The sequence below is a fragment of the Hemiscyllium ocellatum genome, chromosome 31 (assembly GCF_020745735.1).
Source record: "Hemiscyllium ocellatum isolate sHemOce1 chromosome 31, sHemOce1.pat.X.cur, whole genome shotgun sequence".
Classification (NCBI taxonomy): Eukaryota; Metazoa; Chordata; class Chondrichthyes; order Orectolobiformes; family Hemiscylliidae; genus Hemiscyllium; species Hemiscyllium ocellatum.
In genome coordinates, this window is record NC_083431.1 from 11292898 (window position 1) to 11319869 (window position 26972).

Below are 26972 nucleotides of genomic sequence, written 5' to 3' on the forward strand. Positions count from 1 at the left end.
TGGTCCTTTAGTTTCCTGGGGATGGAGGGGCAGGCTGCGGTGTGCGGTTTGGTGTAGTCCCAGCCACTCAGGCTGTTAACGACGGAGCATCCTGTCAGTGGAGGATGGCCTTATCTCCAGTGGAGTCAATCTCCCCTTTTATCTCTGAATCAGCAGTGACCAGTCATCACCACCGAGAGCTATGAGGGCGCAGGAAAATGGCAAGGAGCAGAATGGTCAATCCCTCTTTGAAGATGAAGGCACTGGGAACAGATAAATGGTTTTCCTCATCTGTGTTCACTTTGTAGATGTACTCCACCTCATCCCCCCCTCCCTCCGAAAAACCCAACTTCTGTCCATTTTTTCTTCACATCTGGCTAATCTTGGTTAGAGTTTCAAATTAAATACATAGCAGATCTTTGGTCTAAACAGCATTGAGCAAATGTTAAACTTGCTGTGACAGTGAAACCCACCCCCCAGGGGGTCCATCTCCTCTACCTGTACCGTCAACATAGAGTCATACAGCACGGAAACAGACCCTTCGGCCCAACTCGTCCAAGCCAACCAAGTTTCTCAAATAAGCTGGTCCCATTTGCCTGTGTTTGGCCATATCCTGTCTAAATCTTTCCTGTCTGTGTAACTGTTCAAGTATCTTTTAAATGTTCTAATGGTACCAGCCTCTACCACCTCCCCGGCAGCTCATTCTACATACACACTCCCCTCTGTGAGGAAAATGTTGCCCCTCATTTTAAACCTGTGCCCTATAGTTTTGGACTCCCTTACCCTGGGACAAAGACCTTTACTATTCACCTTATACTGGATCAGTGGTGCTGGAAGAGCACAGCAGTTCAGGCAGCATCCAACAAGCAGCGAAATCAAGATGCTGCCTGAAGTGCTGTGCTCTTCCAGCACCACTGATCCAGAATCTGGTTTCCAGCATCTGCAGTCATTGTTTTTACCTTATTCACCTTATATACAGCCCTTCATGATTTTATAAACCTCTATAAGGTCACCCCTCAGCCTCCTACACTCCAGGGTAAAAACTCTCAGCCTATTCTGTCTCTCTTTGTAATATGTCACATTGTGTAGACTGACAAAGGAAACTCTATCTGGGAGACATCTAGAGGGAGAGGTTTGTCTGAATGAAGATGGTTATTTCAGTTATACAGGGCAGTGGCGAGACCCCATCAAGATTACTGTGCACACTCCTGACCCCTTTATTTATGGATCATTCTCACTTGTGTCTTTATTGCCTGTTAAAAAGCAGCAATTGTGAATTATTTCCCGGCTCATTTGAGAACTTAACTAAAGAAATAACAAGATTGGATCTTAGTTGGCTGTTGAGCTCACACTTTCCAGTTGGGATAGTTCTCCCATGTTGAGCTTTGTTGAATGCATGGAACATGGTTTCTGTGGAATTCCAACCAAATGGATGCTTGGGTTCCACGTCTGGGAATTCTGTTTGTGTTAAATGTCAAAAAAGACATTTTATAACGCACCAGGAAGTATGGACTGGGGCGGGAGCAGGGAAGGAACACACTCACCTCCTAACCATCGGTTGTGTGTTTGAGTCCCACTCAGAGTCTGCATCATAAAATAAAGCCCTTCAGCCTATCAAGGGTGCGGCATGGTGGCTCAGTGGTTAGCAATGCTGCCTCACAGCACCAGGGATCTGGGTTCAATTCCAGTCTCAGGCAACTCTCCGTGTGGAGTTTGCACACTCTCCCCGTGTCTGCGTGGGTTTCCTCCCACAATCCAAAGATGTGGACTGGCCATGCTAAATTGTCCCACAGTGACCAGGGCTGAGTGGGTTTTCCCTGGGAAAATGCAGGGTTATAGGGAGGGGTGGGTCTGGGTGGGGTGCTCTTAAGAGGGTTGGTGTGGACTCGCTGGGCCGAATGGCCTGCATCCACACTATGGAGTTTCTGTGATTCGAAGAGCCCCTGACCTGGGCTGTTATTGATCCCTCAATCAGCATTAGCTTTGAGAAGTCAAAGCACACACTGAGTAACTGAAATGAAATTGCTGGAGAAACTCAGCAGGTCTGCTCATCTGGGGGGAGAGAAACAGGGTTAATGTTTTGGGTGGATTGCCCCTTCAGAACAAAAGCAGTATTTATCTTGATGATGGCAGGGTCTGGGGGAGGAGGGGATAGAAGGACTGTGTGTTCAGGTGGAGACAGAGAGAGGGCAAAGGTTAGGCAAGCAGAGGAATTGGTGATGGTGAGCTAGGGAAGATGAAAGGCTAGCGAGGTGCTTGTGGAGACAGTGAGTGGGTGAAAATAGGGCTTTGACTGTGCTGAAAGCAGCCCATGCTGTGGCAGTTCCTCAGGTGATGAGGGTGTGTGGAGAAAATACAGACCGAGGTGTTCAGGGTCTAAAATCATTGAACTGGATATTGTGTTCTGAAGGCTCCCCAAACAGAAACACAGACTCTTCATTAAATGGGGGGCTTGGTTTGCTGTGCACACATTGATTGCAGCAGCCGAAAAGTACTTTGTTGGTTATAAAGCACTGCCTGATGTCGTGAATGATGCTATACAAATGCAAGTGTGTCTGTTCTCTTCCTTTCACTGTGGTGTGCCAGGGACCTGTCTCTGGAGTTAATTTGACTGTGTTTAAGATTTATTAAACCCAGTGTTACCAGATCTTTACCACATACAGCTGGAAACATTGTGCTGGCTGATGCCGAGCAGCTCTGTCTGGCTTGTGCCTTTTCTGCTTGGATCCGCAATTTAATTTAAAACAATCTCGTACAAAACCTCCTTGTGTACGGATACTTAGTCCCGAGTCCATACCCGACTCTGGGTTCACTGGAACCAGAGGGCTAGCAGGAATCCTGTATCAGTTGCTGGTTGCACACAGTCATAGAATCCCTACAGTGAGGAAAGAGGCCATTCGGCCCATCAAGTCCATATCAATCCACTGAAGGCCGTCCAACCCCAGACCTAACTCCTGCATTTCCCATGGCTGACCCATCTACCCTGCACACCCCTGGATACTCTGGGCAATTTAGCATGGCCAATCCACCTGACCTGCACATCTTTTGGACTGTGGGTGGAAACCGGAGCACCCAGAGGAAACCCACGCAGACACGCGGAGAATGTGCAAACTCCACACAGACAGTTGCCCAAGGCAGGAATCGAACCCGAGACCCTGGCGCTGTGCTGACCACTGAGCCACTGTGCCACCCATTCGCCTTACCATAGTCTTAGTAACTCATGGAGAAGCCCATCCACACGAGTCCCTATTTCCCTTAATTCTGTCCCATGTGACCCACTGGATGAGAGGCTAAGGTTTGTAAGTGTCCATAAAGACTAGATGTAGGCCATTTGGCCCTACAAGCCTGCTGTGTCATTCAGAATGATCATGGCTGATCCTCAATCTCAATGCTGTACTCCCTCTCTCTCCCAAGACCCCTTGATGCTTTTAAAATCCATAAATAATGCTGCAGGACCTGCCTCCCAGTCAGTGTGGACTGACGTTCAGTCAAAGTAGGGAGTCGGTGAGTTTTGTTAAATGCTATGCAGGTCGTTCTGTTATAATGCGCATTTCGTCAACACGAATTCTCCGAAATGTGATCAACAAATAGGGACACTGTTTCTAAAGCCCGAGCTTTTAAAACATGCATTGGCTGGAAAACTTTAAGCGCTGTTTTTATAGTGCGATTTTTGTGTAACGCAGGGCTGCAGAAGACCCACAACCATTGCGTTATCGAAGAACTGCCTGTGCTGTCGGCTGAGGTAGTTATGGATCTTCAGTTGCAAATGCAAGCAGAAGGTGGGGCACTGACAGAAAAGAAAGATTGTTCTGATCTTATCAGCTATCCCAAAACGCAAACCAACTGACCAGACAGCAAGGCAGCTAGGATAAAGAAGGGTTTCAATTCCGTGACCTCCGACCTCTCTTAACTAGTCCACAGGCAGCAAACTTACCCTGTGAATTGTAATCACAGTTGTGATTGTGGCAGCCAGTCGCAATCCCTAACAGGGTAATACTCTATCAGTACTGCAGTGAAATCTGAGGAACAGGACCTAGGACTCTCAAGCATCAGGCTGGCCTGGAAGTGCTCACAGAACTCGCGTAAAGCTGAGAAAAGACGTTTCCGCCCAACCTTCTGGCCTGTTGTCACTAACTCGTGCACTGGATTGTAAGTGTTGACCTAGACTTCCCACCTTCCAGATGCAGGGTGAGCATCGGCAATGGTGGGAAATCTGGAAGAGGATGTGATGACTGGGATTTAACAATCCGTTCCCTTCAAAAAATCCCAGAGGCACCAATACAGTGGATTCCATGAACCTGACCCAAGCTCCCAGTTCAATGGAGCATGCAGGTTCAATGTGTAGGGTTTGTAATGTAAAGGTATTAGAATCTGATGATCTGATTCAGGTGGTAAATAGTTTTGAGGTTTTTCAACCTTAAAGACAAATATTTTTATAAACGTCTCTACAAAGTGAATGTGGTCAGTCTGCTGCTGAACATAGAGTCAAGAGTCAGAGAGCGTCAAGCTCTTGGGAGTGACAATCACCAACAATCTGCCCTGGTCCACCCATGGTCAAGAAAGCACAGCAACGTCTCTACTTCCTTAGGAGGCTAAAGGAATTCAGCATGTCAGTAAAGACTCTTGCAAGTTTTTATAGATGCCCCATAGAAAGCATCCTATCTGGACATGTTATTGGTTGGTGTGGCAACTGCACTTCCGAAGACTGTAAGAAGCTACAGAGAGTTGTGAACACAACCCAATCCATCACACAAACCAACCTTCCTTTGATTCCATCTACACTTCCCATTGCGTCGGTAAAGCAACCTACATCATCAAAAAACCCTCCCACCCCGGCTGAACTCTCTTCTACCCTCTTCCATCAGGCAGAAGAAATGAAAGTTTGATCCACGTAACAATAGAGACACTAGGACCTGAGAGCACAGCCATAGAGTAAAGAGAAGACCTTTTGGAATGGAGATAAGAAGAAACGTCTTCAGCCGCAGAGTGGTGAATCTATGGAATTCACTACCACAGAAGGCTGTGGAGGCCACGTCATTGAGTATGTTTAAGACTGAGATAGCTAGGTTCTTGAGTATCAAGGGGATCAAGGGTCATGGGGAGAAAGCAGGAGACTGGAGTTGAGAAACTTATCCGCCATGATTGAATGGCGGAGCAGACTTTGATGGGCTGAATGGACTAATCTCTGCTCCTATGTCTTATAGTCTAATAGATTCAAGAACAGCTCCTTCCCTGCTGTTATCAGACTTCTGAGCAGAGATCTCTCAAATGTTAATGGTGATCTTTCTCTGCATCTTCTCAGCAGCTGCAACACTGTACCCTGCACTTTATTCTGTTACCCTGATGCACTTGTTTGGTACAATCTGCCTGTAAGGATTCTCACTGTACCTCAGTATATGTCACAGTAATAAATTGAATCATGCAGCACCAAAACAGGCCCTTCAGCCCAACTAGTCCATGCTGACCAGGTTTCTTAAACTGAACTAGTCCTATTTTCCTGTATTTGGTCCATATCCCTTTCCTATCAATGTACTGTCCAAGAGTTTTTAAATGTTGCTACTGTACCACTTCCTCTGGCAGCTCATTCCATACATGTACCACCCTCTGGGTGAAAACGTTGCCTCTCATGTCCTTTTTGTATCTTTCCCCTTCACCTGACACCGATGCCATCTAGTTTTGAACGCGCCCAGCTCAGAGAAAAGACTTTGTTTACCCTATCCATGCCCCTCATGATTTCTGTAAGGTCACCCCTCAGCTCCCAACGCTTCAGGGAAAGAAGTCCCAGCCTATTCAAACCCTCCAGTCTCGGTAACATTTTTGTGAATCTTTTTTGCTCCCTTTCTAGTTTAGCAACAGCCTTTCCATAACAGGGCGACTAGAATTGTACACAGCACTCCAACTGTGGTCTCAGCAATGTCTTATGCAGTCATCACATGACATCCCAACTCCCACACTCAATGCTGTGAGTGTGCCAAACATGAGCTAAAGGGACAACTCATCTGAGGCTTGACCGCATTTTCCAGCGACAGAACGCAGAATGGAAGCTGTGTCTTCAGTTTCTTGACGTGACTCTGAGCAGGCAGATTGTGCAGTCCCTGGCACAGCCCAGGTTGGCATCCAACCCAGTTCGAAAGTTTCTTTCGCTGCTGGCATTCTAGAACTTTCCAGCCACGCAGTGGAACAAGCCGAGGCAGCCAGTGCCTTTCCATCTTGCTGATGCACTCCCAGCGAGATTGGGGAAATCCAGGATTATACTTGATTAAAAAGTTACAGAGCGGATTGAATACGTGCCCACTCTCCCCGCTGTGGGATGGTGCATTGCAGTATCCTCCAGTGAGTGTGCCAGCCGTCAATGTTCATCCACTTGTTAATCTTTGATGCAGGCTGTTGGCATGATGGGGGAAGAGAGCTCTCAGACATTTAATTTCCAGAAAAGTTCAGAGTGTCTTAGAAACATGTTGGGAGTGCCCCAGCATGCCTTTAATTAAAAACCTCATGCAGCTGCTTGTAATAGTGATTTTGTTGAGCTTGCGGAGGTTGGATCTGTGTGGCTATGGGTGAGCACAGGGGTCACTGATTGCCAAGTGCAGTAGTGCGAGAATTAAGCTCCCTCTGAGTAATACTCTGGATCTCTGGTACACCACCCAGAGGCTCCCATTGGCCCAGCCTGACCCTTTGGAGTAACCGAGGAGAAAGTGAGGTCTGCAGATGCTGGAGATCAGAGCTGAAAATGTGTTGCTGGAAAAGCGCAGCAGGTCAGGCAGCATCCGAGGAACAGGAGAATCGACGTTTCGGGCATAAGCCCTTCTTCAGGAATGAGGAAAGTGTGTCCAGCAGGCTAAGATAAAAGGTAGGGAGGAGGCACTTGGGAGAGATGCGATAGGTGGAAGGAGGTCAAGGTGAGGGTGATAGGCTGGAGTGGGGTTGGGGCGGAGAGGTCAGGAAGAAGATTGCAGGTTAGGAGGGCAGTGCTGAGTTCGAGGGATTTGACTGAGACAAGGTGGGGGGAGGGGAAATGAGGAAACTGGAGAAATCTGAGTTCATCCCTTGTGGTTGGAGGGTTCCTAGGCGGAAGATGAGGCGCTCTTCCTCCAACCGTCGTGTTGTTATGGTCTGGCGATGGAGGAGCCCAAGGACCTGCATGTTCTTGGTGGAGTGGGAGGGGGAGTTGAAGTGTTGAGCCACGGGGTGGTTGGGTTGGTTGGTCCGGGTGTCCTGAGGTATTCTATGAAACGTTCCGCAAGTAGGCGGCCTGTCTCCCCAACGTAGAGGAGGCCACATCGCGTGCAGCGGATGCAATAGATGATGTGTGTGGAGGTGCAGGTGAATTTGTGGCGGATATGGAAGGATCCCTTGGGGCCTTGGAGAAAGGTAAGGGAGAAGGTATGGGCGCAAGTTTTGCATTTCTTGCGCTTTCGCCGACAAAGTACTCTGGAAGCGCAGTCGGACACGCTGAGATGCTGCAGCTGCTTTGCAGGACCGCAAGATCCCACAGACAGTGTTGGGGTCGTGAACCAGAATCGTTTGCCTGAGTCGATTTGAGGGGCGGATGCCAGCCGGGTGGATGGGCTTGGGTGGGGGGGTGGTGATGCAGGAAACAATTCCACTCCCTTGTGCACAGCAACATCCCACAACATGGCCGTGACTGGATCGTCGGGCTTGTTGGCTGAGGGGCGGGGGTCAGTGAGAAGTCCCTGGCACCTTCAATTTTGAGTCGATGCGATCTTTAACTCCCAGGGGCCAGTGTCACATTTCAGCGCCTCATTTGAAAGGCAGGAGCCTCAATGGTGCGGCCCTCTCTCAGGCCTGGGCACTGGGCAATCGGCCTATGCTCAACTCTCTGGAATTCAGAATCTAATGATGGGGCAGCCCGGTGGCTCAGTGGTTAGCACTGCTGCCTCACAGTACCAGGGACCCAGGTTCAATTCCAGCCTTGGGCGACTGTCTGTGTGGAGTTTGTACATTCTCCCCATGCCTGCGTGGGTTTGCTCCGGGTGCTCCAGTTTCCTCCCACAGTCCAAAGATATGCAGGTCATGTGAATTGGCCATGCTAAATTGCACGTAGTGTTAGGTGCATTAGGGAAATGGGTCTGGGTGGGTTACTCTTTGGAGGGTCGGTGTGGACCTGTTGGGCTGAAGGGCCTGTTTCTGCACTGTAGGGGAATCTAATCTACTCTATGGCCTTGAATCTGTAGTTGATTGTTGGAAAACCCCATCTGGTTCACTAATGCCCTTTAAGGAAGGAAACTGCCATCCTTACCCTGGTCTGGCCTACATGTGACTCCAGACCCACAGCAATGTGGTTGACTCTAAACTGCCCTCTGGGGCAATTAACAACGGGAAATACATGCTGGCCAAGCCACTCATGCCCACATCCAATAACAAAAAAAACCATGAAGGCATCTAAACTTAAACTTGTTTTTGAGAGCTTACCTCAGAATGCGTTAATAAAGGGATTGACACAATGATTCTAACTGAGAGAGCCGAGCCCATTTGTAACCAGCTGTGGTTCTGGGTTCCCCTGGCATGAGTTTAAACACCTGGCATGTGTCAGAAGGGGCACAGAGCCCAGTCCCCTGACCCTCTCCCTTGGGATCCCAAGCACCATGTTGGTCTGTCACAGGCATGTCCGTAACAAGGCAACAAGGAGCAGGAGAGGAAACAGGTTGCCAGTCCGATGGTGACAGTCACTGAGGCCTCTGTTGTATCGTGCACAGCCCAAGCCACCTGCTAACTGATGATTGTTACCATCAACGTTTGCCTGTGGCTCTGTTTTTGTGATGGGGTTATTGCTACTCTGCCTTTCCTGCTAGTGTGGCATTAGCAATTCAGCGGCAAATTAATGCATGGTCTGAGCCCCTCTGGGCTCCTGTGTTTGATTGTCTTTCTCTATGCGAAGCTGCTCTTGTCGAGATGATGGATGACTCTCTTCACAGAGCGCTTTGTTTCTCTCTCTCTCGTTTCTTTTCACTGGAATCAACGTGGTCAGACAACCAGTTCCTAAGTATAGGGCTGACTCTGTATTGGTTCAGGCACCTTCCCGACTGGACTCACTCAGCAAGCCTCAGGTTCTGACACCTCTGTCCTCACTCACACCGGGCCAGGTTCCCAATATTCTTCGGCTCCCAGTCAAGATAGTCTCGATTGTAAAATTCTCGGCCTTGTGTATGGATCCCTCCAAAATTTATACCTCTGTAATCTTCTCCGGCCACATATTCCTCCAAGCTATCTGCCCTTGCCTAGATGCTGAATTCTTGAGCATCCTCAGATGTTATCATTCCAGCCATATTCTGCTGTGTCAGTAGGCAGGAGGCTGTTTTTTGTGATGGACTGGGCTGCATTCACAACTGTCTGCAATTTCTTGCAGTCCTGAGCGGAGCAGTTGCCATGCCAAGCTGTGATGCGTCTGGATAGGGTGATTTCTATGAGGCGTCTGTGAGAATGGTTAAGAGACCCTGTGGACATCCTGGATTTCCTTAGCCTCCTGAGGAAGTAGAGGCGTTGGTGTGTTTTCCTGACTGTAGCATCGATGTGGATGGACCAGGTCAGATTGTTTATTCTGAGGAGCTTGAAGTTCTTTACCATCTCCACATCGACTCCATTGATCCTCTCCCCCCCCCCCACTTGCTGAAGTTAATGACCAGCTCCTTTGTTTTGCTGACATTGAGGGGAGAGCTTGTTACCTTTATACCATGCCACTCAGCTCTCTGTCTCTTTCCTGTTCTCTGTCTCATCATTGTTGTAAAAGTGTGGCGCTGGAAAAGCACAGCAGGTCAGGCAGCATCCGAGGAGCAGGAGAGTCAACGTTTTGGGCATAAGGAATGTTGAGCGTGGGAGGTAGCTGAGAGATAAATCAGAGAGTGGGGGTTGGGGGGACGTAGGTGGGAAGGTGATAGGTAGGTGACAGGTGATGGTGATAGGTTGGAGGGTAGGCTGGAGTGGATAGGTGGGAAGGACGATGGGCAGGTAGGACAGTTCAAGACAGTGGTGCCGAGTTGGAGGGTTGGATCTGGGGTGAGGTGAGGGGGAGGGGAGATGAGGAAACTGGTGAAGTTGACTTGTCAGTCATAGCCCCACCTCCCAGTATTGATGAAGGGCTTATGCTCAAAACAGTGACTCTCCTGCTCTTCGGGTGCTGCCTGACCGACTGTGCTCTTCCAGCACCACACGTTTCGACTCTGCTTCTCCAGCATCTGCAGTCCTCCCCTTCTCTCTGTCACATCGTTGTTTGAGATCTGGCCCTCCATGGTGGGTCCTGTCTCCATTGCTTCTTTTCAAACCTGTATGTGTGGTTCTGGATCCTTCTTCCAGTGGGAACAATTTCTCCAAATCAGCTCTGGCCAAACCCCTTGTGGTTTTGAAATGTGTTGTATTGGTTTGTAGGACATGGACGTCACTGGTGAAGCCAGTGTTTATTGTCCATCCCTAGCTGTCCTGGAGAAGTTGGAGGTGAGCTGCCTTCTTGAACTGCAGCTTTCCACCTGGATTCCCAGGAATCAAACGTTAGGTATCAGATGACACTTGTGACTCAGCTAGTTTGCTGTTGATGTAGCAAAAGCAAAAATTGTTGGCGAAACTCAGCAGGTCTGGCAGTATCTGTGGAGAGAGCAAAACAGAGTTTCGCGTGCAGTGACCCTTCTTCAGAACTCTGGACCTTAACCATTAACTCTGTTTCTCTCTCCACCGATGCTGCTGGACCTGCTGAGTTCTGCAACTGTTTGTGGTTGCATTTCAGATTTCCAGCAGCTGCAGTTCGATGTAGCTTCAGTTCCAACCCAGCCCCTCATAACGTAGTCATTCTATTGCAGAACTGCAGAAGCTGTAAATCAAAAACACAAACAGAAGTTGCTGGAAAAGCTCAGCAGGTCTGGTAGCATCTGTGGAGAGAAATCAAAGTTAATGTCTCGGGTCCTGTGATTGTCCAAGCCAATACTTATCCCCCAGTAAGAATCATGAAGACACACTAAGTGGGCACAGACCACATTGTTGCTGAGGGCACTTGCATTGGGCACATTGGCTGCAGTTTTTCCTATGTTTGTGATTGTTTTTGCAAAAAAATTCTCAATTGCCTGCAAAGCGCTTTGGATTTGTCCTGGGGTTGTGAAAGGCACTATGTAAAGGCGAGTCCACATTTGTTTATGGTAACCTCTGCCACACTGCATGCGAAGAACCAGTCTTGTGTAAAAGTTCACCAAACCCTCTTGCCCCAGCCCCAGCTCAATGGCTCTGCATCACAGAGGTCTCGTCCAGAGGCTCACTGAAGATGTTATCTAGTATGGTGACGAAACGTCTGAAAATGAACCTTGCAGCTCAGCGAGCAAACCTACATCCAGATCCAAGTGGAGTTGTTCCTTCAGGAACCTGGAGGTCAGGGATGTAAAGGGAATGCCCCACCTAATGGAGCTGAGGTTTCTTTATATTCATTCCCGGGATCAGGGCCTCACTGGCTAGGCCAGTATTTGCCCATCCCTAATCGCCCAGCAGCCAATCAAGAGTGAACCACATTGCTGTGGGTCTGGAGTCATGTGTAGGCCAGACCAGGTAAGAACAGGAGATTGCTGAAGGACATTAGCGACCAGATGGGTTTTTCCTGACAATTGACAATGAATTCATGGAGTATTAATTCCCCCTCCAGTCCCAGGAGCATTATCTGGGTCTCTGGATTAACAGTCCAACAATAACATCACTAGGCCATCATCTCTCCAATCACTTTTTGAGTGATTAATGCCCTGATGCTGGGCACCCCGACCTGGGAGAGGACAGTGGTGCCTGTCTTACCAATGCAGTAAGCTTGCAGATGTAGCAGGCACTGAATAAGGCAAATACTATATTGGCTTTCAGAGTGAGAGGATTCGAGTACAGGAGTAGGGATTTCATGCTGTATTGGTGAGACCTCACCTGGAATATTATGCACAACTTTGGTCTCTTTATCCAAGAAAGGATGGAGGGAGCACAAAAAAGGTTTCCCTGATTGATTGCGAGCATTGACTTGTGAAGAGAAACTGGATTGGTTGGGATGACATTCAATAAAGCTTAGAAGAATGAAGGAGGGGGGAGATCTCATGGTAAGGTATAAAATTCGAACAGGACTAGAGAGGGTAAATGTGGGAAGGATTTTCATGATGACCGGGAACTCTAGAATCAGGGTTCACTGTCTAAGGATATGGGGTGGGCCATTTCAAACTGAGATATGGAGAAATGTCTTCACCCAGAGAGTGGGGAGTCCACGGAATTCTCTGCCGCAGGAAGTGGTTGAAGTCAAAACATTGATTGTTTGGAAGAGGTTTTAGATACGGTTCTTGGGGCTAAAAATATCAGTGGGTATGGGGGAGAAAGTGGAACATGGTACTGAGCTGGATGAACAGCCATGATCATATTGAATGATGGAACAGGCACAGAGGGCTGAATGGCCTCCTCTTACATTCGATGTTTGATGCACTTGAATGATCTTATGAGGGGCACCATCCGTGGTTGAGATTTTGGTTCCCCAGAAACTCTTAACAAATCCTCTTGGGAGCCCAATGTGAGTGTTAGCCAAGACTTGTATGCACAAGTCTGTATAGTGGGGCTTGAACCCACAACCTTCTGACTCTAGAATTTAGACGGTCAACAGATGATCTGATTGATATTTTCAAGCTTTGACTGGAAAACGATAAGGTAGGTAAAAATAAACTATTTGTACTTGATGAAAGTGTAACCCACTGAGCTGAAGGGAGCCATTTGGAGTCTCGGATTGCCGGCTGGCCATCTGTCTCTCACTCTCCAGTATATTTTGACAGACTGTCAGCCAAAGGAGCAGAAATTAGGCCATTCAGCCCATCAAGCCTGCTCCGCCATTCAATCATGGCTGATAAGTTTTTCAATCCCATTCTCCTGCTTTCTCCCTGCAACCCTTGACACTCAAGAACCTATCTATGTCAGTCTTAAACATACTCAATGACCCAACCCCCCCCCCCCCCCGGCTTTTAATGGCAATGAATCCCATAGCTTCGCCACTCTCTGGATGAAGATGTTTTTCCTCATCTCCATTCTAAAGGGTCATCCTTTTACTCAGAGTGTTCTCCCATTGAGACTCATTCAAACCTCCCACAGGATTAGTGATTGGGAATGTTATTACTGCAGCTTTATTGAAAAATAATCTGATGTTGATTGCTGAGAAATATTCTATTGAATGGATACATAACGGTAAAGAGCTAAGAGATGGGTCTGAGGGTATTTTACATGGCACAAGTGGATTGTGATGTGAATCAGAATGTTGTAGCTTTCTGCCAATGCCAGTATTCAGCGTTAAACTTCCTCAAATGCAGACATTTCCTTTTCACACTGGCCTGGTTCCTGAACCCAGCAAAGTACACACTGGGAGCTGTGTGCCAGTGACTGAGAGCTGGGCACAGACAGCAGAGCTTGACTCAGCCTGTAGCCTTCTGCCAGCCTGACGGGTGAAGGGAGCATCTGCTGCCCCCTAAATAAATCGGAGCAGGAGTAGGCCTTTCGGCCCCTCATGCCTGTTCCGCCTTTCAGTGAGATCAAGGCTGATCTGTGGCCTAACTCCATATGTCTGCCTTTGGCCCATATCTCTCTGCTTTACAATAAATTATCCATCTCAGATTTGAGTTAACAACTGACCCAGCATCCAGCATGTGGAAGAGACCGTCCAGACATCTACCACCTTTTTTGTCCAGAAGTGCTTCCTAACACCTCACCTGAACAGTCTGGCCCTAATTCTCAGACTGTGGCCCCTGGTTCTAGAATTGTCAACAAGTACAAATAGTTTGTTTTTACCTACCCTATCGTTTTCCAGTTAAAGCTTGAAAATATCAATCAGATCATCCATTGACCTTCTGAATTCTAGAGAAAACAGGCCTAATTTGGATAATCTCTCCGCATAACTTAACCCTTGACATCCAGATATCATTCTTGTAAATCTACATTTAACTCTCTCCAAGGCCAGTCAGACCTTTCTAAGGTGTGGTGCCCAGATCTGCTTACAGAGCTCCAAGTGGTGTCTCACCAGTTATAACTGCAGCATAACTTCCACATCCCTGCGCTCGAGTTCTCTAAATAAAAAGGCCATCATTCCTTTAGCTTTCTTGATTATTTTCTGCAAGTGTGCATGACATTTTAAAGATTTGTGCACCTGAACCTACAAATCTCTTTGGACATCCACTGTATTTAACTTTATGGTCCAAAGTGGATAATCCCATACTTACCTGAAGACCAATGACAAAATTGCCCACCTTTTCATGGGTCTCCACCAGTCCCTACCCAAGACTGATGCCACCCGAGTGACATTGTGACTCTCCTGTCAAGGCAAACCTGCCACCCCCACTCCAGGCGCTGCACAACACTGGGGTTCCAGAGTGCTGTAATGAATGGCAGAGCAAGCTCGAAGGGCCGAATGGCCTCCTCCTGCTCCTATCTTCTATGATTCTATATTGCCTGAGGCGTGGTGACCCTCAGACAAGACCACAACCAGTCCTCTCTCCCTCACCCTCTCTCTCTCTCTAATGAGAAAACTGTTCTTTGATCTGGGAGGACCATGGTGACTTTACCTAAGGCTCTAGTTATTGACTTACCTGAGAAAATGTGGCTGGTTATGGCACTCTCATTCTTTCCCACTTTACCAATGACTTGCTGGTCTGGTTTTAATGGTGTCGGTTAGCTCAGTTGGTTGGACTGCTGGTTTGCAATGCAGAATGGCAGCCACAGCCTGGGTTCAGTTCCATGAAGGATGTTCCTTCCCAACCTCATCCTTCAATGGAGTTCAGACATGGGTGGGAATCTCATAGAGACTTATAACATTCTAACAGGACTGGACAGGGTACATGCAGGGAGGATGTTCCCAATGGTGGGGGTGTCCAGAACTGGGGGTCACAGTCTGAGGATTCGGGATGGACCTTTCAGGATGGAGATCAGGAGACATTTCTTCACCTACAGAGTGATGAGCCTGTGGAATTCATTACCACAGGAAGTAGTTGATGCCAAACATTGAATGTATTCAAGATGTAGCACTTGGGGCGTACGGGGTCGAAGATTATGGGGAGAGAGCAGGATGATTGATGGAACAGGGTTGAAGGGCCAAATGGCCTCCTCCAGCTCCTATCTTCTATGTTTCTATATTGCCTGAGGCGTGCTGACCCTCAGATAAGACCACAACCAGTCCTCTCTACCTCTCTCTCTCTCTCTCTCTAATGAGGGAGCAGTTCTTTGATCTGGGAGGACCATGGTGATTTACCTAAGGCTCTGGTTATTGACTTACCTGAGAAAATGTGGCTGGTTATTAAAACACTGGTCCCAGCCTCAATGGTGGCCTCATTTAACCAGTTGTTTCTAGACAGCAGCCAGGAGGTGACTGGATTTGCCAACACCTTGATCAAATCCAGTTCATGCAAAACCAGTCAGGGAAAATCCTGGCCCTGAACACTTCCCTGATCTCTGTGGCCAGAGATATAGAGACAGAAATAGGTAATTCAGCCCATCAAGTCTGCCTCACCATTCCATGCCCAATCTGATAATCCTCAACTCGGCCTTCCTCCTTTTCCCTGAGTCCTTGCTTCCCTTACTGATTAAGAATCGAGCTCAGCCTTGAATATACTCAATGACCTGGCCTCGACAGCCCTCTGAGGTAAAAAACTCTGCAGATTCCCAGCCCTCAGAGAGAAGGACTTCCTCTTCGTCACTGTCTTAAGTGAATTTTGTTTTGTTCTGATCTCCTGCAATTCTGACCTCTTCAGGATCCTTAGTTTTATTTATCTTTCCCTTGACCTTGCTGTCATCTCCCAGGCCTCAATCTGTGCAGTCCCTTCGGCTAAATCCCCCATCGCTGTCCCTCTTTGTCCTCATTTAAGACGCTCCCTTAAAGCCTGCCTCTCAGTAGCTTGTCCTTAAGACGCTGTTGTAAACGCAAGTTGTTCATGTTGTAGCGAAAGCATCCCAAAACCATCCTCATGAGCCAGTGCCGTCTTCATCTCCCCCGACCACTGACGCTATTTCCCCCTCTCTTCCTTTGCTGCAGGATGACATGACGGAATCGCTACGGGATTTTACGAACCTTCCGGAGTCTGCTCCGCTCCTCACCATCCTGGACATGTCACAGAGAGCCAAGTACGTCAAAGACGTGGAGGAGATCACGCCTGCGATTGTGGAAGAGTTTGTGAAGGCATTCCTGAAAGAGAAACTAAAACCAGAGCCAATCTGAAGTCGCCAACGAGAAAGAATATTTAACACTCTCGGCTGATTTTCGTTCAAAAGTTCTATTTAAACAAAAAAAAATCAAAACCAAAAAAAAAGGTCTTTCTAGCTATTGAATTTCCATTCGTTCTAACACAGCGGTCACGAGCATATCCTTGGAGGAGGCTTGTTGGCATCTCCTTTCTCTGCTTTAGCTGGCCGGGTAGGATGACCCTGTAACGATGAACCCAGTTGGCAGCTTGCTCCAGTGCAAGCTCTGGCAGATCATTAACATTTCTGATGCACCGGCCTAAATCTCGCTCGGGCCTACAATCCCTTCCAGCTTGAGAGCTTTTCGTTTTTGAAACAGGCCTCTGATCCTTCACTGACAACCTCATTGAGACTGGGCTGGCTTTCGACCCCACTGTTCGAATCCCCCCCTTCACCAACCCATCATGATCTTGTACTTCTGAGGAGTTCCCCACTGACTTATTTACACCCCGCACCCCTTTTAATCTCTCCCTTTTTTAAAAAAAAATTGTAATCTGGTCCTGTTACAATGTTTTAAATTATTGTGAGATAAGTCTAATAAACCTGGCAGCAGACGCATTGAAAATAGCTCTGTTTTATTTCCTGATTTCTTTTTGGTGGTTCAGAAAACAAAATGGCTTCCATCGAAGATGCTTCCTGCAGTTTGCTGAAGCATTACTTAGTTAATGTTGGAATGTGGCCTTGGCGAGGCTGTAGTGAACTGTGTTTGATCCTGGGCAAATTGAGCTGAAGACTTTGTCTGAGATATTTTACCATCAACCTATTCAGAGATGCTATGACACGCCCCCAGAGCAGGGAGGACTTGAAACCTAAGCCTCCTGGCTCTGAGATAGGTTCACTCCCACTACGCCAAGAGACCCCAAGTCATGGTCTGACAAAGAGGGCGACATTGTGTCTCAGTGGGATTCAGTTCCACCCTTGGGCGACCGTCTGTGTGGAGTTGGTACATTCTCCCTGTGTCTGGGTGGGTTTCCTCCTGCAGTCCAAAGACGTGCAGGTTAGGTGGGTTGGTCATGGCAAATGCAGGGTTACAGAAATATGCGGGGTGGGGGTGGGGGTTGAAGGGAGTGGGTCTGGGTAGGATGCTCTTTGGAGGGTTAGTTTGGACCCGATGGGCTGAATGGCCTGCTTCCACACCATAGGATTTTATGAATTTCTCTGCTTTTTTCTATGTCTGTCTCTCCTCTCACCCCTCCCCCTCACCCAAGCTCTCACTCTTTTTAATTCTGTCTCCATGTCTCTTTAAGTTGTTCTCTCTCCCTCTTCTCTGTATCTCTCTCCTTATCAGTATCTATCTGTCTCTCCCTTTCCTTCCCTTTGTCTTTTGTCTTTTCTGTCCCCCATCGGTGTTATTTTGACGACACTATGGTATTTCCACCTCATCTAAAGCTGTTTAAATTACAGTGTGCAGGCAAGTGAGCCATGTTTGGCCATTTGGGTTCGTCGTTCAGCTGGTCTTCCCATCATCTGACAACACAAGAGCTGTTGGCAGATCCTTTGACCTGTACCAATACCTGCACAGTGAAGATCATGGGGGAAGGTGGTACTCAAGGACAGTGCGACAGAGCGATGCAGTGGCAAGACGTGACAATGAATCCGGAACAAAAAGGCTTCCTATAGTCCGAAAGGTACAGTCCATCAACACCAGCTCAAAACCTAAAGCATTACTTCCAGCAGCTTCACGCTAAAGAGCTCTCGAAGTGGGAGCTGTCTCTCACAGAAATGTGTCCTGTTCGCTCAGAGACATAGAGTCCTGCAGCACGGAAACAGACACTTCAGCCTAAACTGGTCCATGCTGATCAAAATGTCCATCCACGCTCACCCCATTTCCCTGCACACTTGGCCCATTTCCTTCTAAGCTGAAAATGTGTTGCTGGAAAAGCGCAGCAGGTCAGGCAGCATCCAAGGAGCAGGAGAATCGACGTTTCGGGCATGAGCCCTTCTTCAGGAACGTCGATTCTCCTTCTCCTTGGATGCTGCCTGACCTGCTGCGCTTTTCCAGAACACATTTTCAGCTCTGATCTCCAGCATCTGCAGTCCTCATTTTCTCCATTTCCTTCTAAACCTTTCCTATTCTTGTATTTGTCCAAATGCCTGTTAAATGTCGTTAATGTACCTGCCTCAACCATTTCTGCTGGCAGCTCATTTCATATACGTACCACTCTCTGTGTAAAAAATGTTGCCCCTCAGGTTCCCTTTTATTCTTTCCCCTCTAACCTTAAATTGATGCTTTCCGGTCCCCGATTCCCCAACCCTGCATTCACCCTATCCATGCCTCTCATGGTCTTGTATACCTCGATAAGGTTCCCCCCTCGGTCTCCTATGCTCTAAAGATAAAAGTCCTAGCTTGTCCAACCTCTCTCTATAACTCAGAGCTTTGAGTCCAGGCAACATCCTTGTAAATTTCTTCTGCACTGTTTTTCAGTTTAATGACATCCTTCCTACGGCATAGTTTCATAATTGAAAATCTGAGACCAGTAGAACCTTTCCTTGACCAAGGTATAACCCCAGATATGGAATTGAGGCAGTCTGATGGAGATCAGCCATAACCTCTCAGACTGTGATAGAGTCCTATTGCACGGAAACAGACCCTGCAGCCTAACGAGTCCACGCCAAGAGTAATCCCAAACTAAACTAGTCCCACCAGCCTATCCTTTGCCCATTTCCCTCCAAAGCCTTCTTATTCATGTATTTCTCCAAATGTCTTTTAAACGTTGTATCTTTACCCGCATCCACCATTTCCTATGGAGGCTCATTCTACACACGGACCACTTGCAGTTTAAGAAAATTGTCCCTCTTGTCTTTTTTAAATCTTTCTTCTCTCACCTTAAAAATATGCCCCTTGTCTTGAACATCCCCCCACCCCAGGGAAAATGCTCCTGCCAATCACCTTATCTATAATCCCTTGTTATTTTATAAACCTCTATAAGGGGATAGGCTTGAAGGGCAGAATGGCCGACTCCTGTTTCACTATCGATGAATAATTAGTAAAATGAAGAGAGTTTAGTGCCATATTGGTATTTGTACTTTGGCACTGGTAGCGTTTCTGCTGATCTGCGCAGTCTCATCACCAGACCATGGAATCCCTACAGTGTGGAAGCAGACAACTTGGCCCATCAAGTCCACACTCACCCTGAGAAGAGCATCCCACCCAGATCCAACCCTATAACCCTGCATTTCCCATGGCTAACCAACGCATGCCTGGAAGCCATGGGCAATTTAGCATTGCCAATCCACCGAACTTGCACAGCTCACTACAGGGTCAACACTGTAGTGGTAAAGATGGTGCTGTTGGGATAATGTCATTGGATGAGTTACCGAGAGGCCCATGCTAATTCTCTGAGAAAGTGGCTTTGAATCCCGTCAGGGTAGCTGTGGGAATTTCAATTCAGTCCATAAATGTGGGTGATGTAATGGTGACCATGAGACTATCATCGATTGTCGTAAAACAAAACCCTACCTGGTTCACTAATGGCTTTTACAGGAGGAAGTTTATCACCCTCCTCTTGGCTTACAGGCTGATTGGCTGGGATTATTTTTTCTGGAGCGTTGGAGGCTGAGGGATGACCTTATAGTGTACTGTGTACAATTCTGGTCACTCTGTTATGGGAAGGATGTTGTTCAACTGGAAAGATGTGCAAGGACATTACCAAGGCTGGAGGATTAGGGTTAATGAGGAGAGACTGGGACTTCTTTCACTGGAGCATGGGAGGTTGAGGGGCTTTTTGGGGTTTATAAAATCATGAGGGGCATGGTTAGAGTGAATAGCCAAGGTATTTTCCTCAGGGTTGGGGAGTCCAAAACTAGAAGGCATAAGTTTAGGGTGAGAGGGGGAAAATATAAAAGGGTGCTAAGAGGCAACTTTTTCACACAGAGGGTGGTATGTGTATGAAATGAGCTGCCAGAGGAAGTGGTGGAGGCTGGTACAATTACAACATTTAAAAGGCACCTGGATGGATATATGAATAGGAAGGGTTTAGAGGGATATGGGCCAACTGCTGGCAAATGGGCCCACCCAGATTAATTTAGGATATTTGGTCAGCATGGCTGAGTTGGACCGAAGGGTCTGTTTCTGTGGCGTACATCTCTATATGACTCCAACTCCACAGAAATGGGGTTTGGCTCTTAACCACTCTGACAACTAGCCCACCAAGCTGCAGTTCAAAGGCTGTAAGTGATGGGCATCAAATGTCAGACTTGTCCAGGGTGGGAGAACGAAGCACATTTCGGCACTCAATGCCCAGATCTGTGGTGGGGTTGGGAGGGAGAATGGGGGAGTGTGGAACTGTGCTGTAATGAAACATTAACTCCATTTCCCTTCCCACAGATGCTGCCAGATCTGCTGAGTGCTTCCAGCAGTTTCTGTTTCTGGTTTAATGCTCCCCTCCTCCCTCCATGACCCAAATCGGTTGAGCCCTGGGCATCGAATGCATTCATTACCTGAGCCGAGGAGAGTTCCAGATGGTCGGTGTTGATGCTGCTTTGTCTGTGTTACATTCCATGGTTATCCTGGTCACTGTGTTTAAAACAAAATAAAGGACTTTTCCTTTATTTGCTTTTGAGTGAGAGCACTGATTTTCCCATTCCAGTTTAAACAGGACAGCTAAAAACAACATTGTGCTGTGAAGGTGTGGGGGAGATAGCTGGCTTTATGATCTAATTCCTGTATCTGGAACATTCCAGTTTAATGCAGGGAGAAGCAATAAATGAACAAAGGTAAAGACAATGACTGCAGATGCTGGAAATGTGATTCTGGATTAGAGGTGCTGGAAGAGTACAGCAGTTCAGGCAGCATCCGAGGAGCAGGAAAATCGACGTTTCGGGCAACAGCCCTTCATCAGGAATACAGCAATATAACCTTGACAAAGCAGCATCAACACCAACCATCTGGAACTCTCCTCGGTACAGCAATAAATGAGCAAAGCAAGTCCAGAGCGAATTCTTTACCTTAAACATCTTGCCATCTGATTTGCTTTATAGGATAACTTAGACAGAGGATGGGGGCTTTTGATTATTGTGTTTATATCGCTGCTTAAAGCTTCAGCTCAGCCACGTTTGGAGTATTGCATGCAGTCCCAGTCTCCGCCCTCTCGGACGGTATGGAAAGGCTACAAAAGAGGTTTACCAGGATATTGCCTGGATTGGAGTGGATTAATCAGAGGGAGAGGTTGGACAAACTTGGATTGTTTTCATTAAATCTTAGCAGGGGCCTGATAGACATGGACAAAATGATGAGAGGCATGGATAGTTTAGATAGTCAGAGCCTGTTTCCCAGGGTGGAAATGACAAGTACCACAGGGCATAGGTTTAGGGGGTAAGTTTAAAGGAAATGTTCGAGGCAAGTTTTTTTATATAGAGGGTGGTATGTACCTGGAACCTGCTGCCAGGGGAGGTGGTAAAAGCAGATACAATAGCAACATTTACTCAGACAAATGAACGGGCAGGGAATAGAAAGATACCAAAACAGAATTTGCTGGAAAAACTCAGCAGACCTGGCAGCGTCCGTGGAGAGAGGTCAGAGTTATGTTTCAGGTCAAATGACCCTTCCTCGAAACTGAGGGAATAGAGGGATATGGCCCATGTGCAGACAGATGGGGTTAGTATGGTATGGCGCTGTGCTTGGCATGGATATGTGGGCTGAAGGGTCTGTTGCTGTGCTGTACTGGTCTGTGTGTTGCAGGAGCATGCAAACTCAGTCAGTATTATAGAACATGAATCTTGCTCACTCATTGATGAAGCGTTTTGAGTTTCTGGGGACTCCGGGATCTATCATTCCCCATTGCTTTCTCCACGGCAACACCTCAGCAAATCTGAGTCACCTTTCCCAGCCAATCAGCACTCCTTTTCTCTTGACCTCTTCATCCTGGGCAGCCCCGTCAGGATGAGGAGGAGTCTGAGTCGATAAAAGTGTGGCACTGGAAAAGCACAGCAGGTCAGGCAGTATCCAAGGAGCAGGAGAGTCAACACTTCAGCAGGGCCCTTCATCAGGAGTGGGGAGGAGGCTGAGAGATAAATAGGGGAGGGGGAAGCTGGGGATGGGGGAAAGGTAGGTGGGATCGCGACAGGTTGGTGGGGAAGGTGGACAGGTAAACAGTACAAGCGGGCGGTGCTGAGTTGGAAGGTTGGATCTGGGATGAGGTGGAAGGGGAGATTTGGAAACTGGTGAAGTCAATGTTGAGGCCGTGTGGTTATATTGAGGATGAGTCAGTCTTACCCTGGAGTTGGGGACCCTGAGGTGAATGGACAGCCCATTGTGGGATCGTCTGTGCCACAGCTGGTGCATGAAGAAATGGCTGGGTGGGAAGGTTTTGGATTTTTTAGATTAGATTACTTACAGCGTGGAAACAGGCCCTTTGACCCAACAAGTCCACACCAACCCTCCGAAGAATAACCCACCCTGACCCATTCTCCTACATTTGCCCCTTCACCTAACACTATGGGTAATTTCCCATGGCCAATTCACCTAACCTATACATTTTTGGACTGTGGGAGGAAACCGGAGCACCCGGAGGAAACCCACGCAGACACGGGGAGAATGTGCAAACTCCACACAGACAGTTGCCTGAGGCTGGAATTGAACCCGGGTCTCTAGCACTGTGAGGCAGCAGTGCTAACCACTGTGCCACCATGCTGCCCATCTCTCTCACTCCTTCCAACATTTGCTCTCGGATTTCACCAAAACCTATTCAATTTTAGCAGATGTGAATTTAAAACTAAGACCAAATCACTACGGTCTAAGATGTGGAGACATTGTTATAACTGGAGGGCTGTGAACCTTAGGACTTCTCTATCACAAACAGCTCAGTCTGGGAGTATGTTTAAGGAAGAGATTGATAGATTTCTGGTTCCCAGTAGCATACACAATTGTGGGGGATAGGATTTTTTTTCATTCGCATTATCAGGGCATCCCTGGCTAGGCCAGTATTTATTATCCATCTCTAATTGCCCAGAGGGCAGTTTAGAGTCAACCACATTGCTGTGGGTCTGGAGTCACATGTAGGCCAGACCGGGTGAGAATGGCAGTTTCCTTCCCAAAAGGGCATCAGTGAACCAGATTGGCTTCCTGGCAGTGGTTCATGTTTTATCGAATTCAAATTCCATCGTCTGTCATGGCAGGATTTGAACCCAGGTCCCCAAAATATTACCTGGGTCTCTAGATGAGCAGTCCAGTGACAATACCATGAGACCATCACCTCCCCTGCTTAAAGTGTGCAATCAGCCAGGATCATATTGGATTGGGAAAGGAATACTGAATGGGCTGAATGGCCAATTCCAGTCCCTGTGTTCTCCAGTTTGGCTCATCTTGGGGAAGGGATTCCCACATGTCGGTATAGATGGTGCATTGTTTCAGGGAGGCTTCGAGAATATTCTCGAAGCGTTATCTCCACCCTCCTGGGAACTACTCGCTGTGACAGAATTCGGGGTAGAGAGCTGGATTTGGAATGTGAACCACCCAACACCGCTGACTGAACCAGTGCCACAATGCTGGGAATGATGGACTGAGAGAGGACACTTTTCCTATCTGTGGGATTACAGGATTTTGAGGACTTCTCCTTTAGGATGCTTTAGGATGGTTAGAATTGTATTGGTCACTGAGGAGTGCAATGGGGTGGTACGGTGACTCAGTGGTCACAGTGCTGCCTCATAGTCCCAGCACCCAGGTTTGACCCCAGCCTTGGGTGACTGTTGGTGTGGAGTTTGTGCATTCTCCCTGTGTCTGTGTGGGGTTCCTCCTCCAGATACTCTGGTTTCCTCTCACAATCCAAAAGATCTGCAGGTCAGGTGGATTGGCAAGGGCAATTGTCCCATAGCATCTGGGGTGTGCAGGCGAGGTGGATTAGCCATGAGAAATACAGGGATGGGTCTGGGTGGGCTGCTCTGAGTGGTCTGCTTCCACACTGTAGGGATTCTATGAAAATGAAAAGCTTTTGCAAAATGACCATCTCTTCAGCAACATATAAAGTATATTAATTTTATGGGGAGGAAGATTCAGTGTTGAGATTGCATTTCTAACACTGGTTAGATGGATTGCCATTGAAAGCTGTCAAGTATCTACTGTGTGTGTTCCATTGTACCCTGGGAGGCAAACACATGATTGCATTCAGCATTCTGCACTGTTGAAATTCATTTTAAAGGTTGCTTCGAGTCAGGCAGAACATTTACAGAGAAAGTGAAGCTTTTCAAAAAATAAGATTGCCCTCAAATAAAATTTCCAGTTCTTTAAGCAATGCTATTGTGGAACACTGCAACACAATAGTGCAGCGCTTCACAGTGACCCGCAAAAAAACATTGTGCAGTCAGGTACAATTAACTAATTTATTTTCAGTAAAGGACCCTCTGGGGAAGACTGGCCATAATAGAACAACATTTTACATAAGTGATTTAGTTAGGTATGGACCTTGAGTTTTGAATATGAACATATCCAATTAGGTATGAAGGAGCCAGTGGCTAGCATAGATTGGGAAACTCTAATAAAGGTATCACAGTAGATAGGTGATGACAATATTTGGAGTCATAGAGAGTTATAGAGTAATACAGCACGGAAACAGACTCTTGGGTCCAACCAGTTCACCCCGACCATGTTCCCAAACTAAACCAGTCCCACCTCCCTGTGCTTGGCCCATATCCCTCCAAACCTTTCCAATCATCTACTTAGCAAATTTGAAGAGCCATTTCATAGTTTGCAATACTAATGCATTCTTTAAGTCCAGAAAGCTACATGGAAAATGCAGTCCAACTGCGATTAACGAGGGAAGTTAAGGACATGGGTGTCACTGGCTAGGTCAGCAGTTATTGCCTGTCCCTAGTTGCCCCTTGAGAAGGTGGTGGTGAGCTGCCTTCTTGAACCACTGCAGTCCACCTGCAGATAGATCCATAATGTCGGGGCGGGGGGAGTACCAGGATTTTGACCCAGCAACATTGAAGAAATGTTGATATATTTTCAAATCAGGATGGTGAGTGGCTCAGAGGGGATCATGCATGTAGTGATATTCCCATCTATCTGCTGCCCTTGTCCTTCTAGATGGAAGTAGTCGTGGGTTTGGAAAGTGTTGCCTGAGGATCTTTGGTGAAGTTCTGCAGTGCATCTTGGAGATAGAGGGAGTGGATGATTGTGGATGTGATGCTAATCAAGTGGGCTGCTTTGTCCTGTTTGGGATCAGTTTTCTTGAGTGTTGTTGTTGCTGCACTCATCCAGGCAAGTGGGGAGTATTCCATCACACTCCTGACTTGTGCCTTGTAGATGGTGGACAGGCTTTGGGGAGTCAGGAGGGGAGTTACTCACCCAAGCATTTTTGGTCTGTTCTTGCAGTTGGCCTTTATTCAGCTGGTCCCATTCCATTTCTTACGTTTCTGAAGTTCCTTGAAAAAGTAAACAGATCATTGGGAGGACTTTGGCAAGAAAACCTGAAGTGCATTATGGGGATGTAAGTAGGGTTTTGACAGGGTCAGCTGTCTCTTGTGGATGTGGACTTGAGTTACAGTGGGGCTGGAGATGTACAGGTGAGACCCAAATCAATGCCATACCCAAGTGAAGCATTACAACATCGGAGATAGGAGCAGAGGAGGCCATTTAGCCCCTTGGGCCTGCTCCATCATTCACCACGGTCATGGCTGATTGTCCAGTAGCCTAATCCAGCTTTCTCCCCATAACCTTTGACCCCGTTCGCCCCAAGTGCAATATCTAGCCGCCTCTTGAATACATTCAATGTTTTGGCATCAACTACTTCCTGTGGTAATGAATTCCACAGGCTCACCACTCTGTGGGTGAAGAAATGTCTCCTCATCTCCATCCTGAAAGGTCCAGCCCGAATCCTCAGACTGTGACCCCCCCCGGTTCGGGACACCCCCACCATCGGGAACATCCTCCCTGCATCTACCCTGTCCAATCCTGTTAGAATGTTATACATCTCTATGAGACCACCTCCTCACTCGTCTGAACTCTAGCGAAAACAATCCTAACCTAGTCATGCCTGAAATAACGTAGTAATGTTATAGTGCAAATATAAATGGGACATAAGCAGTGACAGTATCTCCAATTAAAATGGATGGATTACTGTGACTGATTGTCCCAGGTTTGTGGTTCTGATGCCAACTACAAGATGACATGGGTGTTTTCAGATTAGATTAGATTCCCTTTGGCCCAAACAAGTCCACACCGACCCTCTGAAGAGTAACCCAACCCGACATTTACCCAGTGCACCTAACACTATGGGCAACTTAGCATGGCCAATTCATCTCACCTGCACATCTTTAAACTTTAAGAACATCAGGCAGGATGTGATCCAGCCCAGGGACATTGCCAGCTGCTCCAATCGTTGATATCTTTAGTGTGTTCCTGAAGTTGATGTGAGGAACAGCGGGCAGGGGTTACCCCAGTAGTAGGATCCACTTGATCCCCCAGAATTCAGTGCATGGTTAGTCAATGTCATTGCAGCAAAGTCAGAACGCCCACCTGCCCCGGTGGGTCCAATGTCATTGGGGACCACCCAGGGAGATTGCAGAGCCCAATCCATGGCCCGTTCCTGAAGATGATCTCAGTTGGACCATGCATCAACATAACCTGGGTATTTGCAGGTGGGGAAACAACAACAACTTGCACTTATGTAGCACCTTGGATGCTTTGAAACACCACCCCCCGAAGCATTTCACAGGCAAGTTATAAAGCAGGATTTGACACTGAAGGAGAGGCTCGATGGGGCGGTAGAGAGCTGGATCAGAGAGATTGAGCTGGTTCGCGGGGGTCCCACAGATGGAGCCAGAAGGGGGAGTGT

General features: G+C 47.5%; 1 protein-coding gene across 1 annotated transcript in view; it reads left to right on the top strand.

Moving 5' to 3' along the window:
* The window catches only part of nxn (nucleoredoxin), a 225566-nt gene extending 208799 nt beyond the window's left edge, over positions 1–16767 (top strand). The window contains exon 8 of the mRNA XM_060848012.1: positions 15995–16767. Within this exon, the coding sequence (XP_060703995.1) occupies positions 15995–16177 (183 nt within the window). The 3' untranslated portion in view covers positions 16178–16767. The remainder of the gene's footprint in view (positions 1–15994) is intronic.
* Positions 16768–26972: the final 10205 nt, after the last annotated feature.